We start from the raw sequence: 20,154 nt of genomic DNA on the forward strand, positions 1-20,154 counted from the left end.
GATATGTCAGAGAACGATCAGACAACTGCAGAGTAATCGTGGTTGGTTTCACCTCACCAAGCTCCAAAGACCTGAAAATAGACAAAGACATTAAATTAATACTTGCACCTAAATCACATAATTCTCTATTAACAGTCGCACCACCAATAATACAAGGAATAGTAAAACTCTCTGAATCTTTCAATTTCTATGGCAGTTTATTTTGCAGGATGGCGCTGCATTCCTCTATCAACTTCACTGTTTCAAACTCTTCAAGATTTTTTTTCCTCGCCATCATATCCTTCATGAATTTAGCATAGTGTGGCATATGCTCCAAAGCATCAGCGAATGGAATATTTATATGGATTTTCTTGAAGATGTCAAGAAACTTAAAAAATTTCTCATCCAACGCTTTCTTCTTGAACCGCTGAGGATATGGCAAAAAAGGTTTTGGCACAGGCGGTTTCTCAGGCACCACTGCAGACTTGCTATAATTTTTGCTAATAGATTTTTCAGACTCCACCACAATCTCTTCAACCTCTTCATAATCTACTACCTTTGGGTCATCAACCCCAAGTTCATTACCACTTCTAAGAGTGACAGCCTTGCACTGCTCCCTTGGATTAACCTCAGTATTGCTAGGAAACACACCCCTCTACTGATTATTCAATACATTCGCCAATTGACCAATTTGTGTTTCAAGATTTTTCATAGAAGCGCTCACATTGGTCAAGTGCGTCTCCATACTATCCAGCTTATTCTCATTCCTCTTAAATCTTGTGGAAGACTCTGAAATAAAATTATGCACCAAATTTTCCAAAGATGTCTTACCCTCACCATTCTTAGTATTGAACCCCGGTGGAGGATTCAACACATTCTTATTGTTTGCATAGAAAAAATTCTCATGATTACGCAAACTAGGATGATACTGATTGGGTACAGGATTACCTCGATAATTGTTGTAATTCCTGTTGTTCACATATTGAGCTGTCCACACTCTCAAATCCATCAGCAGAATTTACGGCAGTCCCCAGTGATGCTGTCTCAGTAGAACTTTGATTCCCTTTGGTCAGTGCAGCCAACTGTGTAGAAATAGTGGCCATCTGAGCAGTCAAAGCAGTGAATGCATCAGCCTCATGAATTCCAGCAGGCTTCCTTATTGCAGATCTCTCACTCGGTCACTGATAACTGTTAATCGTCATTTTCTCAAGAATCTCATAAGCCTCAGCAATAAATTTAGCGGATATTGAACCTCCAGCAGCAGCATCCACAGAAATCCTCGTTGGTCCATTCAAACCATTTTAGAATAATTCGATATGTTCCCAATCTGGAAAATTATGGTTCAGACACTTCCTAAGAAATTCCTTGTAATGCTCCCAAACTTCATACAGTAGATCATAATCTTGTTGTTTGAAAGTGGTGATCTCAATTTTCAATTTGGGAGACTTGGCAGGAGAAAGATTGTAGTACCTAAAAATCCAATCTACTAATTCGCATGTATTAAATTAAATAAATATTATGGTTATTATTTTTAAGTTTAATTTATTTAAATTCTTTTTTTGAATTATGTGTTAATAGAATATCATTTATTTATTTAAATGATTTTATTATGCAACTTATTTATTTTAAATATTTTAAAAGTATAAGCTTGCTTAATTAAATAATTTTAATTAATTTTTTAGTTTATTCATTTAAATGATTTTAAATATCTAGCTTGTTTAGTTGAATTCTTTTATATGTCCAATCATTTTAAATGTTTTTATACTGCTTGTGTATTTAATTAAATTAATTTTAAAAGTTCGTCTAGTTGTTGTTTAAATTATTTTAATCACTCTGCTATTATTTAAATATTCCATTTATTGCAGTGACATCAAAATATTTAAAGTGTTGATTTTAATTTCTAAGATAGTGCCTAAAATTTTTTTATATATATAATTATGATTTTAATTGCTTGGAATTAATTGCTTAAATTTCCTTTAAAGTTTAAGTTCTCAAATAATTTAAGTTCTTCATTATTGAAATTTTTGAGACAGTGGCTTCCGGTTCCGGTGTATGACAATGGAGGATTTTTGGCGATAAATTCCAAGATTTGCTATTTTAAAAGTTTAGGAGGGAGGTATGAGGAAAATTAGATGAGAGTTCAAAAGTTAGGAATTTCCAGATATCAGAAATCATTTTTCTTAGTATTGCAATATTGGGCTTATTCTTTAACTTTTTCAAAAATTAGAATTTTCATAAACCCGGATTAGTAAAACCCAATTTAATATTGTTAATTTGGGGGGTTTTTAAAACTTAGAAATTTTATTAGTGTAAGTTAGTAAGTAAGAATTGTACTATAGAGTTGTACTTTTAAAAGCGCACACACACACCCCTACTTTTAAGTACTTACACCTATGATTACACACACATGTACACACAACACACAACTTTTAGAACACACAATTAAATCATTTTAATTTGAACCCTAGCCACCAAACTCTCTCACAAGTTGACCCCTTTCCCTCTTTCTCTCTTTTATTCCATCCCAATCGGCCGACCCCTCTCCTCCTAGTCCAGCCACCGCCGCCGCCTCCTACCACCATAGCCGTCGCCGGAGGACCACCTTGGAAGTTTAAGGAAGCTTCTGGTCGAAGATTTAGCCATCCCTTTCCCTTTCATTTTCATTTTTTTGTGGGTTGTTTTGGTAGCAAGGTTGAAGGCAAGTATAAGCTTTTATTTGGCTCTCATTCAAGCTATTTATGTTCCTTTGCTTATGGTTCTATTAAAATTCGAAATGTCCAAGATTTGCAGCATGTTATGTTCGATTTTTACCTACTTTTCAGCATGATGTTTTATTTTTTTTTCGAAAATTGATGTATGCTTTGAGTTTAAAGGATTACATGGTGATTGTGATTGGAAAGTTGAAGAGTATTAGTTACTTTTGTGAGTTTTTGAATTTTCAGAAGTGTATGCCTTACATATTTCGAAATTACATGATATTAGGGCTGTTTTGGATGTATGTTTGGTGTATTGTGTTGCTTGGCCATTGGTTGTATTGATTAATCAAGAATCAAGACACATTTGGTGCATGATCTTGATATTTTCCAATTGTGGAGTGAGAGCATGGTTGAGGGTTGCCTAGATTCTTGGGGTAAGTCCTAAGGGATGTTAGAAAGTGTTTTTTGTGGACTGGTATGGGTTAGAGTTAAGGGAAAAAGGTTTTGGGTTGAAACATGATGTTAGGAGTGATGTTGAGCCTTGTTTTCTTAGAGAGGCAGTTACTGTTCCGGGGCAGGGGAGGTAGAAATCTTGTCCTGGGCATGTCATGGGCTAGTCCTTGGTCAAGGTTATGATGTTGTGGTTGCGTCGGTATAAATTGGGCTTGTTTCGGTTAAGTTTTGAATAGGTTACGGGTCTTTTAAGTTTCAGGTGTTGGTGCAGAATTTTGTGGAGTCTAGGGGCTGTCTGGAAATGCTTTTTGTTTGAGATGCTTGGGCTGTCATTGGGGGTTATAATCTGGTCCTAGGGGTAGTTTTAAGTGTTTAATAAGTGTCGGTTCAAGCGGTACGGGTTTTGGTTAAGGTATGATAGAGTTAAAGGTTTTACGGTTTGGTTGCTCAGTTTAAGTCAAGTTAGAGGAAATTGATGAACAAGTTGAGCTATTAGCTTAGGGGCAGCCACTCACCCACCTTGCACCCACGATTTTGAGTTGAGTTTCATTTCTTAAGTTGCATATTCGTGTGAGTGAGTTTCATCTTTGAGCCAAACAATATTTTCAAAGGAAGTCGTTACAAGTTCTTGCATGCTAAGTATTTTGAGTCGAGTCAAGGAAGAAAAGAAAATATTTTTGAACAAAGTGAGTTGATTGTGACTGGACAGGGCAATGTGGGTTGAGGGATGCCTCACCCACTTGCCATAGACGTGTAGTAAGCGGCTGGGAGACATCCCAGCTCCCCTACCAAAAGAGACGTGTAGTAAGCGGCCGGGTTCATCTCGGCTCCCCTACCAAAGAAGGAAAGTAAAGGGGTAAATCATGTCGGGAGAAATCTCGGCATCTTGCCGGCATAGTGCATTGCAGCCATGATCATGATCGAAATAGAGGGTCACAATTCGAGGATCTAAGTTCTAAAGCAAAAACAAAAGTTAAAGTATCAAGTATCAGTCGACTCGTCTCAATTTATTCAGTTTTATGTTATGCATGAGTTTCAGTTAAGTCAAGAAAGTTCAAAAGTTTCATAGCGTGAGTTGGCGTGAGTTCATACTTGCATGTTGTTTCATTTCCCTTAATTCACGCATGTTTACAGTTTAAGTTTCAAAGTATATTTTGTATAGTAGTTTGAGTATTGCTTGGTGTATTTTGAAACCCTTGTTATATCACTGTTTATACTTGCTGGGTCATTAGACTCACTATGCTTGTTTGTTTGCCAGGTGAGGAGGAGTTCGTAGGGACCGAGGGGCAGGGTCCTTGAGGGGAGGTCTCCGGCGGAGCGAGGCCCTACGACCGTTGCTATTTCATGTTTCCGCACTAGTTTATGATTGTAATAAAAAGTTTAAACTTATGTACTTTTGGTAATAGCCAGGATGTGTTTTCCCTATGCTTAAATTTTTAAGTCTTGAAACTGTTATCGCTATCTTTTCCGCAACCATGTGGGGTTGTTTTTACTTTCGAAGTTATGTTTACCGCAGTGTTTATCTTTTTGCCGCATTAATTGCTTTTGGTTAGATTTGCTGGCTGTGACAGGGAGGTTTTACGTACTTACAAATAAGTCATGGCAAAATTTTTATAAATCCGTATTTTTTTTCTTTATTATTTAATTAAGTTTAGAGGTTAGGGTCGTTTCAAAGGTACTTAGCCAGAAATTTAGATGTCATGTCTTCCCATGTAGTGATGCTCCCAAGAGGTAATGACTGCAACCAACTATGAGCATTGTCCCTAAGAGAGAACGGAAACAATCGTAGTCTGATGATGTCCTCAGTAACACCATGAATTTTTACAGTGCCAGCAATCTCCAAAAAAATGCGCAGATGCAAATTCGGATCTTCAGTGGCTGCACCCCTAAACTGATTCTGCTGCACAATATTAATCAAAGCTGGCTTCAACTCAAAATTATTCACCGTGATGTTCTGCCGAGCTATCCCAGAATAATGATTATTGATCACCGGTCGAAAGTGGTCTCTGATTGGAACCGGAGCATTATTGACAACTCTTTCCCTTTCTTCAGCCATTTATTGCAACTCTTCTCTTCTAGCTTTTCACAAAGCTTTAGCAGTTTTCTCGATTTTCGGATCAAAAAGCAGTGAGTCGTAACTTTGGCTTTTTCGCATAAACTGCATAGATAGAAAAACTTTTAAAATTAGAACCAACAAAATAAAATAAAATGCTCTAAATTAAAATTAATACTAATTAGCACAATTTAATATAAATCAAATAAAATTCAACCCCGGCAACGGCGCCAAAAACTTGTTGCGTATTTTTCGCTCTCAAGCGCACAATGTCAAATTATAATACAGGAATTAAGTCCAAGTCGATCCCACGAAGAATGAATAAATAATATTATATCAAATATTTGCAACTAATCAAATCCTAATCCTATGTAGAGCTATGAAAATGGTTTGATTTTAATAAAACTAAAATTTCAAGAAATAAAATTAAAAACCACGAGTTCACAAGAGAAAAATTCAAGAAGCGATGAATGCTAGAAGTTCGACTTCACTTGACTGTCCACCACAATTTATTTCTAATGATTGTTCAATTATAATTTCTTCTAGTTTATTAGTCAAGAATCCTTATTATTTTCTACTATCTCTCTCAAGTGTCAAGCAGAAATTCGTATTCAATAGCAAACTCAATATGTCTATCTAAGATCAACTATTAAATCCGGTAAATGGCACAAGAATTCTTCTAATGACTTCTATGGATTTATATGTCTCTCGAACAATATAAACATCAAAGATGTATTTTTCTATGTCGTATTCAAAATCTCCTCTCTCGAGTGATAGATTCTAAATAAAATATCATTCAATCTATGGCCAGTAAATTGAAAGCATTAAAATCAGGAAAACACAAATAAATTGTGCGAAGAAATTTAAATATATAAATTAAAATATTCAAATCATGGTTTTCAGTCAAGATCCGTCTACCTCTAGACTAAGAAATTAGTTCATAATAAATTCAAAGATCAAACAAAACATGTTTTTTTAACAATCCATGAACTAAGAAAAATAGAGTTCAAAGAGAAACTAGAATGAATTAAAATGAAGCTTGTCCGTCGCCGGATGCCGTCGTCTTCCGTCTTCGTACTGGGTTCTCGAGCTCTTGTTTTCTCCAAAGTATTCAAAAGCCAACTCGTTCCCTGCAAATTCTCAATGTCGGCATCTTCCCCAAAAATTCCTCTTTTATATCTCGCTTCCAAGCCCATAAAAGCCCATAAATCTAATTCTGATCTGTTTCCAAAATTCATGTAGATAAGCACAATCTTCAGTTTCCCGCAGATGCATTAAAATAAGCGCATATGCGGTTCTCTTCGTTCCTTGTAATACTGGACATCCATGTAGATTCTCAAGCTTTTCCCGCAGATGCGGCTAAACTTTGTTCTCACCTGTTGCCGCATATGCTCCACTTGTTCCGCATATGCGCTACTTTGTTTCTTGGATTTCTGGATTTTTCCGCATATGCTTCAAATTGTACAGCATATGCATGACTTCGTTTCTTCAATTCTCTGCCAATTACCGCATATGCATGAATTCTACCGCATATGCGCCTCTTGACTCCTTCAAATCTCTGCCTCTTCACGCATCTGCTTCACTTCTCACGCATATGAGCCATTCTTCTTTTCAATTCCTCCTGGACTCTAACACAGATGCACCATTTCTCATGCATATGCACTCTTTATTTTCTCAATTATTTTTAGACTTTGACACAGCTGCGAGAAATTTAGCATATTTCCTTCTTCAATTTTTTCTTATTTTATCTATAAATTCACCAACTCATGAATCTCCCTACATACACATAAACAACAACGAAACCGCATAAAACTGCTCAAACAACGCAAAATTCTATTAAAATCATAACCAAATTAAGTGCATAAAATGCACTTATCAATGTTAAAAGGGTAAACATGTCCATGTAAAGTTGAGCACACAAAAAGTGAAGTTGAAGATTTGAAAGTTGTTCCCTTTGTGAGGTATAATGTAAATTCAAATATAAAATAAAAATCCATGCCAACTTTCAAAGGTAAGTATGATCTTAATTCTAAATTGCTTGGATTTAAATATTTTGATGAGAGATTTGTTAATGTGTTATCCGTGGAGTATGTTTTGATTTCAATTCATGATCAGAAGTCTCTTTAATTTGATTATATTACGAAATTGAATCATTTGAGTTGTGCGTGAATGGTGCATGAGTTGTATAGGCATAAATTCTTATCTTCTTGAGTAGTTAGTCATATCTTTTGGACTAACTAATGCACCTAGTACTTTTAAGACATTGATGAGTCATGTTTTACATGCACATAAAAGTACATTTGTTGTGGTATACTATGATGATATCTTAGTATATAGCAAAATTTTGGATGAGCATATTGAATATTTGAGACTTGTGTTAATTATGTTGAATTTAATGTTTTTGGGTTGTGAGCATGTCAAGGTTTTCTATGTGTCGGAAGATTATCTTGAGAATATCTTTGAGTTTTGTTTGTGTGGTATTCATGATAAATTTTATTTGAGCAATTGGATATTTGTTTAAAGAAAATAAAATTTTATTCCATCTTCATCATTGAGTGAGTTACTTGTTGAATGAGCACGTAGTGTAAACATGATGTGTTACAATGACAAATCCGAAGAAATGACTACTTTGCATAAATATTTGTTATGGTTACATATGAAGAGGTATGTTGAGTGAAGTTGCGATAGGTATATTGCGTGTAGAGAAGCAAAGATTAGGTCACACTTATACGATTTGAATAACCACTTATTCCTAGAGCACAATGGTTATAAATATCTATGAATTTTGTTTTGGGGTTAACTAGATCTAAGAAGGGGAGAAATTTTATTTTTGTCATACTTAATGAAATATTGATGCTATTTTTGCATGTTAAAGTTGCCAATGTGTCTATCTTGTGCATGAGGAATTTTGTGTTCTTTGATCTTGTTGTGAGTGTGCAAGGTACACTAGTTGATGTGGAGAATATAAAAGCAATCACCAACATTGGTTCATTAAAATTGTTGGATGACTTGGGTGATAAAACTTACAAGAAAATACAAGGTAAGTATGGTGTCGATAAGATTTTAAATGTTTCTAATATTTCTTTATTTTGTGTAGGTAACAATAAAGATTTGAGGAAAAATCTTTTTCAAAAAGGGGAGTATGATGCGATCATGGATAGTCCTCAAAATGATCAAGCTTATAAGAAGACCAGGGATCCGTTAGATTTTTTTAGAGAAGCAATAACGAGGGGACGGAGCAAAAAGTTCAAATTCTCACGAAGTGCTTACAAGAGTGTCAACAAGTCTTGAAGGGTTTGGGAAGCATTATAATCAAGTTTGAGGACATTTCAACATAATTCAAGTAAACAAAGATCGAGAAGACAAGACAAGCTCGGAACCCTCATGGAGCCAAGCCCGTAACAAGCACGAACCCAGGCATGGACCAGGCACGTACCCAGGCATGGACCTAGGCACAAGGTCCGTGCCCCTCTTCATTTCTGAAAAAATTAAAAAGACATAAATGGCACGGACCCCCTTCTGGACCTTACACGAGGTCCGTGCATATGCACACAGTTTGGCATGTTTTAGTCTGGGTCGCATGAGTTTTGATATTTTTACCTATTTTTAGTATTCTAGATTATTAGGAACTAGATTTGACATATTTTGTTAACTTTTACCTTTTTTAGTTGTAACATGAACAACCAGATATAATTCATTATTCATATTTAGATTCTTGATTTCAATCAAAATTCTCTCTAGAATGTTATTGAAACTTTTTTATTTGTTCAAATAAAACTTATCAAAGTTTAATTCTTTATGTCGTTTTTCGATTGATTATCACTTGGATTGTCAAATACAAGTTCCTTAGAAGGTCCTCATGATTTTTCAATTGTTTTTCGTGAATCTTTGTTACTAGTTCTTGTAAACTAAGAGTGGATTTTTACAAACTTACTTGTTTCAAATAACGGGGCAATTTTTTTGAATCTTTTTGTTATTGAATCGAAGACGATTTTATCTATAATCGTGTTTGATTTTCATGCTATCAAGTATTCATATCAACCTCGCTATGCCCGCCCTCGAAAAGACTATTAGAACCCTAAGATATAAACTGATCACACCATTTCGCCTCAAACACACATTGAATTGTTAGAAATCTTGGCCTATTTATATATCAAGTTCCGACCTTCCAAGCCCTTCTTCGAACGTTACAAACTATGCAAGGTTTACAAGTTCTGATCGGCAGAGACTTCAGAACCTCCGATCCATACTTCAGACCTTCTGATCTCCTGCATTTGGCTACGTGTAAACATCGCATTGACACCTCAAATATGCATAGCCTAACTTTGATCAAATATTCCGATCTCACTTTCGGACGTTTCGATCTGACCCTCTGCGTTCGAACTCAAGATAGCAGTTCGGTGCTTCCTAACTGGACTTCGGACCATCCAAACTCTCCTGGCTTATAGTTCCGTGCTTCCGAACTACTCGGGTCCCTAAGGTCTTTTGGACAATTTCTGTACATCCTGGAGTCGTATCCCACTAGGCTTTTTCATATTAAAACCCCTAAATCATGCATGTTTTACTTATACTAAATATGTTTACCCACTTAATCACGTAAAATAGATGTCGGATTACTACACCGCTACAAGCCCCGTAGCATCTCGCTATCGCCTGGCCCTTGAGTAGAGAACTAGAACCCTAAGAATATATACTGATCACAACATTTCACCTCAAACAAACATTGAATTATGAGAAATCTCGGCCTATTTATAGAATGAGTTCACAAGGTTCGAACTCGCATGCTTTCCACGTCTCAGAACAACTCTGATCGGAAGCTTTGATCTGCACTTCGGAAGTTCTGATCATCTTTGATAGCTACGAAATCCCACTTCGGATGCTCCGATGCAATCCCACATGTTGATATACTCTTGACGCATCGATAGTGCGCATGGTCTATCTCTTTGGAAGGTCCAATCTTGATCGGACGTGAACTCATCCCTAGCTTCCGAACCCAACAATGAACATTTTGGGGCTTCTGAACCCACCTTCGGATCTTCCGAGCTTTCTTGGGTCTATGTTCGGTGGTTCCGAACTACCCAAGCCCATTTTGTATTACAGACCGTTTCTGATCAATCCGAAGTCGTTTTTCTACTTGGTTTTATCATATTAAAATATTTTAATCATGTTTTACTTATTCTAAATATGATTACCCACTTAATCACATAAAAAGGATTTCGGGTTACTGCATAGTCAAACATTGATGTCTTTGTTCTGACAAATTTTTTATAATCAATATTATGTTATTTATATAATAATAGTTTTTAATACACGTTAATATATGTTTTGTTTGCTTTTATATGTCTATGGCTGATATTCATATTTATATCATGTGTTTTTGTGCATGTATCTTTTTCTTGACGACTGTTCAAAGAGATTAGATCAAAATACTTTTATCGAGAGAATTACTGCAAAAGCTTCAAATCAGGGAGAGTATTGCTACTTATATTTTAATGTTCAAACTTTTCAACGAGAAAAGAATTTTTGGTTTCCCATATAATATAGAAATATTTTATGTCAATTAATTCTGTAATTAAAATCTATCTTTATATCACGTCCAGCTCACATTATACTTACTAGTACAAATAAGTGTAAAACGTAATGCATCATTTAATTGCATCAAGTACAATTACACATATATATCTATCTCACTGCTTACTTATCATGTAATTTTCCAATTACAAATATATATATTTTTGCAAAAGAAACATTACAAACGTCAATGTATAATATATATCTATAGTTTATGCTATTCAAACTTCCTTTAATTACTTTCAATATTCTAATAAAATGATTATTTTAGAAAATGACTAATGAAGATTACAGATTATATCTCAACACATCGAACAAATCAAACTGTTCCAAATCCCAGCTGAAGGGTTCATTGTCGGAGGCCAAATCCAAGTTGCTGTCACTTCCCACAGAATGAGACGGATTAATATTCTGATCCCATAAATTCGAATAATCAAAACCGGTTCTTCGATCGCTACATGTGGTTGCTTCTTGTAGGTGCTCCGTCACTGGAATGCCTATCGCTGCATGGGATGGTGGTGGCCGCCTATCGAAAGCTCTAAAGAAGTTTGATCTTTGGTATATTCGGCATAAGCTGAGTTCTTCCCTTACCTGTTGAAGAATAAAATAAGAGGATGCATATATATATATGCATGGGTGTGAAACTAAAATGTTGCTCTTAAATGCTAATTCTGAGGGGGTGGTTGCGTTGGGGCCGTTATTTTATTGAATTCAAGTAATTGTTATCGGAAATACTTATTTAGGGTTTTAAGCTATAGATTTACCTATATTTTGATTAGGGCTGACATACCGTACCAAAATATCGGAATTTTGGCATACCGTACCGAAAATTTTTCGATATACAGACATTTTTTCGATATACCAAATTTTTTTTCGGTATCTATACGGTATCAATATGAATTTTTTTCATACTAAAGTTTCGGAATTTTACTATCGGTATCAGTATTAATTTTTTTCATACCAATATTTGTAGTAAGGTATACCAAAAAACCACCCCTAATTTTGACTATTAGGGAATCAAGAAATTCAACGAAGGGGGCGAAAATTATTAATTTTGTATTCGATGAGGGGACGGGGTAGGTAAATTATTTACTAAAAGAATTGTTATTGTAAATTTGGTGGCTATAACATACTAGAGATGAGACAAAGTAGAGGGAGAGGGTGACGATTACTTTTATTCAACATTTAAGATAGCTGAAGCGAAATGAAAAATATTTTCTTTTGTTCTTAAAATCAGGGGTGGAGCCACCCTTGGGCTAGGGTGGGCTCTAGCCCCACCTATTTTTTTTTAAAAAAAAATTTCGTACTTTAAAAATAAAATAAAAATTAGCCCCATGTAAAAAAAATAAAAAATAGAAAACTTCATTATAATTTTTGGTTGATTTATTGTCGTAGGTTTTAAAATTATGCGATTTTAAGATAAATTCGACAATTCTAAATTTTGTCGAATATTTAGTTGCGATAATATTGATTTTTTATGTATATGAATTTTCAAATTTGAATTTTTACCCTAAAAACTATTGTTGTGAAATTTAGGAAAAATAATCAATTGGTTGAAAATTGAAATTTGTGAGAATTATTGACTTTGCAATTATTATTGAGCTAGTATTGCGATTTTTATAGTTAGAATAAACTTAAAATTCAATAATTATGAGATTTGGAAAATAATCGTTTGTTGTAAATTTTTGGGATGATTGAAATTTTTTAGTTAGGTCTTTCAGAAAATTAAGAAAAATTTAAAAGTTATTTTTAAACTGAAAGAGCATATATCGACATATCAGAGGCAGACATGAATTACAGTTTTAGGTGTGTAAAAAATATCAATTTCAATCAAAATAACCTATCGAGTTGAATTCATCTAAAAAATCATTTGAGTTAATTCATAATTTTTGTTTTAAAATTTAAAAATATTGGTTAGGTAGCTTTGATTTCGGATTTTAACATAATAGTTTTGTTTATTGAACAAACCTAATATTTATTTAAAAAAAATAATATTGTTAAATTTTCTAATAAAATTTTATTGGACAATAGAACTAAACTTGAAAATATAGTTTTTAATAAATAATTTAAATTTATATAATTCAATTTTTAACTACAATTTTTGAAGTAGAACTTATTTTTCAAAAAAATATTCTAAAAGATCGAGATCATTTAATTTGGTTAGTAATCAAAATAATATATTATTTTTTGTTTGATTTTTTTTCGTCTTCAGAATAAATTTCGATCGATTCGTTTTAATGAAAAAAAATTAATTCCATTTTAGAAAGTTGGAAATACTTATTTAGGGTTTTAAGCTATAGATTTACCTATATTTTTTTGATTATTAGTGTGAAACCCCGGATTTTTAGAATTTATATTTTAATTCATGGTATAATTATATATTTCGAGATAATATTGGAGATAGAGTATATATTTAGATTTTATTTATTAATTTTGTGAGATATTTAGTTTACAAAATTAAGATATGTAATCAAGATATAGATGGAGTAAAATCTTTAAGTGATATGATTTTCATTCAAACTTTGATTATCGATATTTTAGTCAATATTAAATTTCTTGGTGCCTATAAATAGAGGAGCGGTGCTTGTAGAATAATCACACCTAAATCGTCTCTATTTTCTCTCCTTATTTTCGAAAAACCCAGTTAGTTTGTAGGTTTAGTTTTCGGCCACTTTCTCTCCTTTTTGTTGAGGAAAAAGGCTGCAAAATTTAGCCAGAAAGTCGGTCATTTTATTTCCTTATTTTCGAGAATAGCAGACCACTTGGGTCAAAGAAATTGTCCAACTTTCTTATAATTCTCACGTGGAGTTAGATTAGAAAGTGGAGGAATTAAAGTGTTGTCCAATAATCTACCACCACGTGGACTAGGAAGCAAAGTGAATTCTTGGTAAAAAAAAAGCAATTCTGATTTTTCGAGACATCCGTGAAGTATTTAATCTCGCACCAATATATCTAGGTAAGTGGGCTTTTGTTTTAAAACCTTATGTATGATTTAAAATTTCGATCGTTCATGATATTCTTTCGAATTTTGCTATGTAATTGATATTCTTGATAAATTTGTTATAAGTATGTTTTGGCACTGTTATGATTCAAATTAAGAGTGGAAAGGGAATTTCCGAACCATGTTATGTTATGGCCCTGATGCGGTGGGTAATAATAACCGTTCCATGACCTCACCCCTTAGAGGGATTACATATAGGGGACTGATCAGTTAGCCACGATTAATGAGAGGAATTTCAGTGTCTGGCCAAAATATGTAAATCATGTCTATTTTGTTATGAAGATGATGTTTATGTTATGCTATGATGAGACATGCTATGAGATGATATGTTTTGAAATATGACATGCTTGAAATCCAAGTATGAGTTTTCTCAAATGAATATATCTATATATATGAATTTTTGGTATGATCGATCGGCCCCCACTTGTTGAGTGTTTCCCAAAACACTCACCCCTTACTTTTCCTCCCAGATGACGAAGATGACGACTTAGATGAGCAAGAAAAAATCATGTCTTGGAGATGGGGATGAAGATAGTTTTGAGATTTTATAGTTATTATACTGATTTTTAAGTTGTACTGCAAAGTTTATTCCAAATTTGGAAATTTTGAGTTGTACAGAATATTTATTTTGGAATTTATTCATGAAATATACTGTTAGTTAAATTCTGTACTAAGAGCCTGGTTGTTTTCGAATTTTATTTGAAAGCAACGGCGATGTCACCCGACCCCGGGAGCGGGGCGTGACAGAAGTGGTATCAAAGCAAAACCAGGTTCATGGTCTTGATGGGAAATTAGAATTAAGAATTTATGATCTTCATGGGAAGGAACCACTTGGGTGTAGTATTTATATTGCATAGGCAGTATAAAATTTGAGATGGATTTTGTTGGTGAATTTTTGGTTTAAGTCATTATTTTTGGGATTCGTAAGGAATCATTTGGGAATTAGATTAAGTTTTGATTTTGAGATTTAAGTTGACATTTGGAATTTAAGTTTGACTTTGATATTAGGACTTTTATATCAAGTTATACATTTTTAGATTTGAGTTTTATTTTTGTACTGACAAATTAAGTTAAAATTTTGGGATTTATTCTAGAATTAATACTAATGAGATTCTAGTTTCAACTAAGTTAAATCAAGTTTCGAGGACGAAACTTTTAATAAGGTGGGAGGGATGTGCAACTCGGATTTTTAGAATTTATATTTTAATTCATGGTATAATTATATATTTGGAGATAATATTGGAGATAGAGTATATATTTAGATTTTATTTATTAATTTTGTGAGATATTTAGTTTACAAAATTAAGATAAGTAATCAAGATATAGATGGAGTAAAATCTTTAAGTGATATGATTTTCATTCAAACTTTGATTATCGATATTTTAGTCAATATTAAATTTCTTGGTGCCTATAAATAAAGGAGCGGTGCTTGTAGAATAATCACACCTAAATCGTCTCTATTTTCTCTCCTTATTTTCGAGAAACCCAGTTAGTTTGTAGGTTTAGTTTTCGGCCACTTTCTCTCCTTTTTGTTGAGGAAAAAGGCTGCAAAATTTAGTCAGAAAGTCGTCATTTTATTTCCTTATTTTCGAGAATAGCAGACCACTTGGGTCAAAGAAATTGTCCAACTTTCTTATAATTCTCACGTGGAGTTAGATTAGAAAGTGGAGGAATTAAAGTGTTGTCCAATAATCTACCACCACGTGGACTAGGAAGCAAAGTGAATTCTTGGGAAAAAAAGCAATTCTGATTTTTCGAGACATCTGTGAAGTATTTAATCTCGCACCAATATATCCAGGTAAGTGGGCTTTTGTTTTAAAACCTTATGTATGATTTAAAATTTCGATCGTTCATGATATTCTTTCGAATTTTGCTATGTAATTGATATTCTTGATAAATTTGTTATAAGTATGTTTTGGCACTGTTATGACTCAAATTAAGAGTGGAAAGGGAATTTCCGAACCATGTTATGTTATGGCCCTGATGCGGTGGGTAATAATAACAGTTTCATGACCTCACCCCTTAGAGGGATTACATATAGGGGACTGATCAGTTAGCCACGATTAATGAGAGGAATTTCAGTGTCTGGCCAAAATATGTAAATCATGTCTATTTTGTTATGATGATGATGTTTATGTTATGTTATGATGAGACATGCTATGAGATAATATGTTTTGAAATATGACATGCTTGAAATCCAAGTATGAGTTTTCTCAAATGAATATATCTATATATATGAATTTTTGGTATGATCGATCGGCCCCCACTTGCTGAGTGTTTCCCAAAACACTCATCCCTTACTTTTCCTCCCAGATGTCATCTCCCAGATGACGAAGATGACGACTTAGATGAGCAAGAACAAGTCATGTCTTGGAGATGGGGATGAAGATAGTTTTGAGATTTTATAGTTATTATACTGATTTTTAAGTTGTACTGCAAAGTTTATTCCAAATTTGGAAATTTTGAGTTGTACAGAATATTTATTTTGGAATTTATTCATGAAATATACTGGTTTTAGTTAAATTCTGTACTAAGAGCCTGGTTGTTTTCGAATTTTATTTGAAAGCAACGGCGATGTCACCCGACCCCGGGAGCGGGGCGTGACAGAAGTGGTATCAAAGCAAAACCAGGTTCATGGTCTTGATGGGAAATTAGAATTAAGAATTTATGATCTTCATGGGAAGGAACCACTTGGGTGTAGTATTTATATTGCATAGGCAGTATAAAATTTGAGATGGATTTTGTTGGTGAATTCTTGGTTTAAGTCATTATTTTTGGGATTCGTAAGGAATCATTTGGGAATTAGATTAAGTTTTGATTTTGAGATTTAAGTTGACATTTGGAATTTAAGTTTGACTTTGATATTAGGACTTTTATATCAAGTTATACATTTTTAGATTTGAGTTTTATTTTTGTACTGACAAATTAAGTTAAAATTTTGGGATTTATTCTAGAATTAATACTAATGAGATTCTAGTTTCAACTAAGTTAAATCAAGTTTCGAGATACTAATGAGATTCTAGTTTCAACTAAGTTAAATCAAGTTTCGAGGACGAAACTTCTAATAAGGTGGGAGGGATGTGAAACCCCGGATTTTTAGAATTTATATTTTAATTCATGGTATAATTATATATTTCGAGATAATATTGGAGATAGAGTATATATTTAGATTTTATTTATTAATTTTGTGAGATATTTAGTTTACAAAATTAAGATAAGTAATCAAGATATAGATGGAGTAAAATCTTTAAGTGATATGATTTTCATTCAAACTTTGATTATCGATATTTTAGTCAATATTAAATTTTTTGGTGCCTATAAATAGAGGAGCGGTGCTTGTAGAATAATCACACCTAAATCGTTTCTATTTTCTCTCCTTATTTTCGAGAAACCCAGTTAGTTTGTAGGTTTAGTTTTCGGCCACTTTCTCTCCTTTTTGTTGAGGAAAAAGGCTGCAAAATTTAGTCAGAAAGTCGTCATTTTATTTCCTTATTTTCGAGAATAGCAGACCACTTGGGTCAAAGAAATTGTCCAACTTTCTTATAATTCTCACGTGAAGTTAGATTAGAAAGTGGAGGAATTAAAGTGTTGTCCAATAATCTACCACCACGTGGACTAGGAAGCAAAGTGAATTCTTGGAAAAAAAAGCAATTCTGATTTTTCGAGACATCTGTGAAGTATTTAATCTCGCACCAATATATCCAGGTAAGTGGGCTTTTGTTTTAAAACCTTATGTATGATTTAAAATTTCAATCGTTCATGATATTCTTTCGAATTTTGCTATGTAATTGATATTCTTGATAAATTTGTTATAAGTATGTTTTGGCACTGTTATGACTCAAATTAAGAGTGGAAAGGGAATTTCCGAACCATGTTATGTTATGGCCCTGATGCGGTGGGTAATAATAACCGTTCCATGACCTCACCCCTTAGAGGGATTACATATAGGGGACTGATCAGTTAGCCATGATTAATGAGAGGAATTTCAGTGTCTGGCCAAAATATGTAAATCATGTCTATTTTGTTATGATGATGATGTTTATGTTATGTTATGATGAGACATGCTATGAGATGATATGTTTTGAAATATGACATGCTTGAAATCCAAGTATGAGTTTTCTCAAATGAATATATCTATATATATGAATTTTTGGTATGATCGATCGGCTCCCACTTGTTGAGTGTTTCCCCAAAACACTCACCCCTTACTTTTCCTCCCAGATGTCATCTCCCAGATGGCGAAGATGACGACTTAGATGAGCAAGAACAAGTCATGTCTTGGAGATGGGGATGAAGATAGTTTTGAGATTTTATAGTTATTATACTGATTTTTAAGTTGTACTGCAAAGTTTATTCCAAATTTGGAAATTTTGAGTTGTACAGAATATTTATTTTGGAATTTATTCATGAAATATACTGGTTTTAGTTAAATTCTGTACTAAGAGCCTGGTTGTTTTCGAATTTTATTTGAAAGCAATGGCGATGTCACCCGACCCCGGGAGCGGGGCGTGACAATTAGGGAATCAAGAAATTCAACGAAGGGGGCGAAAATTATTAATTTTGTATTCGACATATGAGGGGGCGATGTAGGTAAATTATTTACTAAAAGAATTGTTATCGTAAATTTTAATCATGTTTTTCTACACTCAGTCATTTTTTAGCTGCAATGTTGTATGATGTGAAGCCGACAAGTTAACGATATATATCCACAGTGGCCCGACGAGAAATGTAAATAAATCAAGTTATTGCAATAAGATCATAATTTTTTTGGCAATTAGAACATCCAAAGTCTAAGTACGCGGTAAGCCAACTTCCCCAACGAAAATTTTCTTATTCCCTAAGATAAATGTTAAATTATAGTAATTAAGGAACTTAATTCATATTACCATTAGCGTATAGTACTAGTTGTTGAAGTAAGGGTACCGTTTGGTACATGAGATGAAAGTGAGATGAAACACAAATTTTTACTCATCCTATATTTCTCTCATTTTTTTGTTAACCCAATGATATCTCATGGCCCGGTATAACATTAGATGTAGGTTTGATGATAAATACCTCTTAACCAATGGTATTAGTGGAGGAAGAGTGTCGTATAAGTGAAATTGTGCGAAATTGACAATGGTAATTAAGAAAACAAACACAATAATCCTACAAAATAAAAAACATACAAAACAACATATTATTCATATCTATATCTTGCTTATCCATATCTCATCATATTTTTGTTCATTTATCGTACATCTCATCCATGATACCAAACGGTATCTAAGAATATAATTAACGTACCTGTGGATTTGCGGGAGCTGAAGAGGAAGAAGCTTCAGGATCTGTCTCAATGGCCTTATACTCATTCATCTTCCACGCGGTCTTCCTACCATTCGGCGTTCGTCCCTCATAGAAAACCATGGTCTTTTTCCGACCAATCACGCGGTTCTGGGAAGAGTAAACATCTCCAAGAGAACCAGTTGCTTTCCAATAACCATGGCTTGTGAGCCTGTTTGGTCGTCCCCCTCGGATTTCTCTCTCTTGCCTAGGAACGAAGAAGAACCATTGCTCCGAATCCACCGGACAACGTTCTCCCCCCAATTCTGTTTCACCAATTTCATCCATGTTACTTTTAATATTCGAAGAATAAACAAAAATATAATGACCTTTACTTTATGTAGGAAGGGCTGAAACAAAGAGACATCAATGCATGCATGCAAAATAATTTGAAACTTAAATTCCCATAACAGTTCTATAGTATCATTATATGTATATTCAACTTATTATCTTATATATATACCGGAATTTTAATGATCGATCCGACATCCGAGGCGAACTTAAACATGAACTCTTTAACATATATATATATATATACTTACGTGGAAGATCGGAGGGATGATATTCATAAATATCGAGAACCGGGATAACCGGATCGATATCAGGCCTAGTGCCTCGGAGCTTATGATGCAGATAAAACAGCACCAACTCTTCCTCTGTTGGGTAGAACCTAAAACCTGGAGTTGAATCATCATCCATATATATCTAACGCAAATTTATTCAAACCCTAATGGATGAATACATATAATTAATTTAATCAGTAAAAAATACCAATTGAAAAGAATTTTCAATTCAAAGGTTTGCTTGTTGTTAAAGCTATTTATTGTATATATTTATAGGTGGAAAAATTTTCTGAAATGTTTTTTGGGTAATGAGGTGGTATGAAGATGGAGCGAAATTAGACGTGTGGGACAGATGAATTTCTTTGAAATTTCCATGCTCTTACCGCCAGGACTCAGGAAAATTAATTAGATTCTATCTCCCCATTTAATTATTATATTCTTTATTTGAAGTCAACTTCAGGTGCACACGTTGACCTACTTCTTTCCACATCCAACACACTTCTTTTATTTCTACAC

General features: G+C 33.8%; 1 protein-coding gene and 1 non-coding gene across 2 annotated transcripts; one reads left to right on the forward strand and one right to left on the reverse strand.

Annotated features, from left to right (window-relative positions):
* The first annotated feature begins 1,311 nt into the window (after nucleotides 1-1,311).
* LOC140893958 (small nucleolar RNA R71) lies at nucleotides 1,312-1,418 on the forward strand. The gene has a single exon (XR_012153516.1). It is a non-coding gene; the product is annotated as a small nucleolar RNA R71 (small nucleolar RNA).
* Nucleotides 1,419-10,919: 9,501 nt separating this feature from the next.
* On the reverse strand, nucleotides 10,920-19,858 carry LOC140891897 (NAC domain-containing protein 90-like). The gene is made up of 3 exons (XM_073300566.1): nucleotides 19,618-19,858; nucleotides 19,040-19,341; nucleotides 10,920-11,343 (listed from the first exon to the last, which is right to left on the reverse strand). The coding sequence occupies exons 1-3, from the start codon at nucleotides 19,772-19,774 to the stop codon at nucleotides 11,041-11,043; spliced, it is 762 nt and encodes a 253-aa protein (XP_073156667.1). The 5' UTR covers nucleotides 19,775-19,858; the 3' UTR covers nucleotides 10,920-11,040.
* Nucleotides 19,859-20,154: the final 296 nt, after the last annotated feature.

The sequence above is a fragment of the Henckelia pumila genome, chromosome 3 (assembly GCF_033568475.1).
Source record: "Henckelia pumila isolate YLH828 chromosome 3, ASM3356847v2, whole genome shotgun sequence".
NCBI classification, from domain to species: Eukaryota; Viridiplantae; Streptophyta; class Magnoliopsida; order Lamiales; family Gesneriaceae; genus Henckelia; species Henckelia pumila.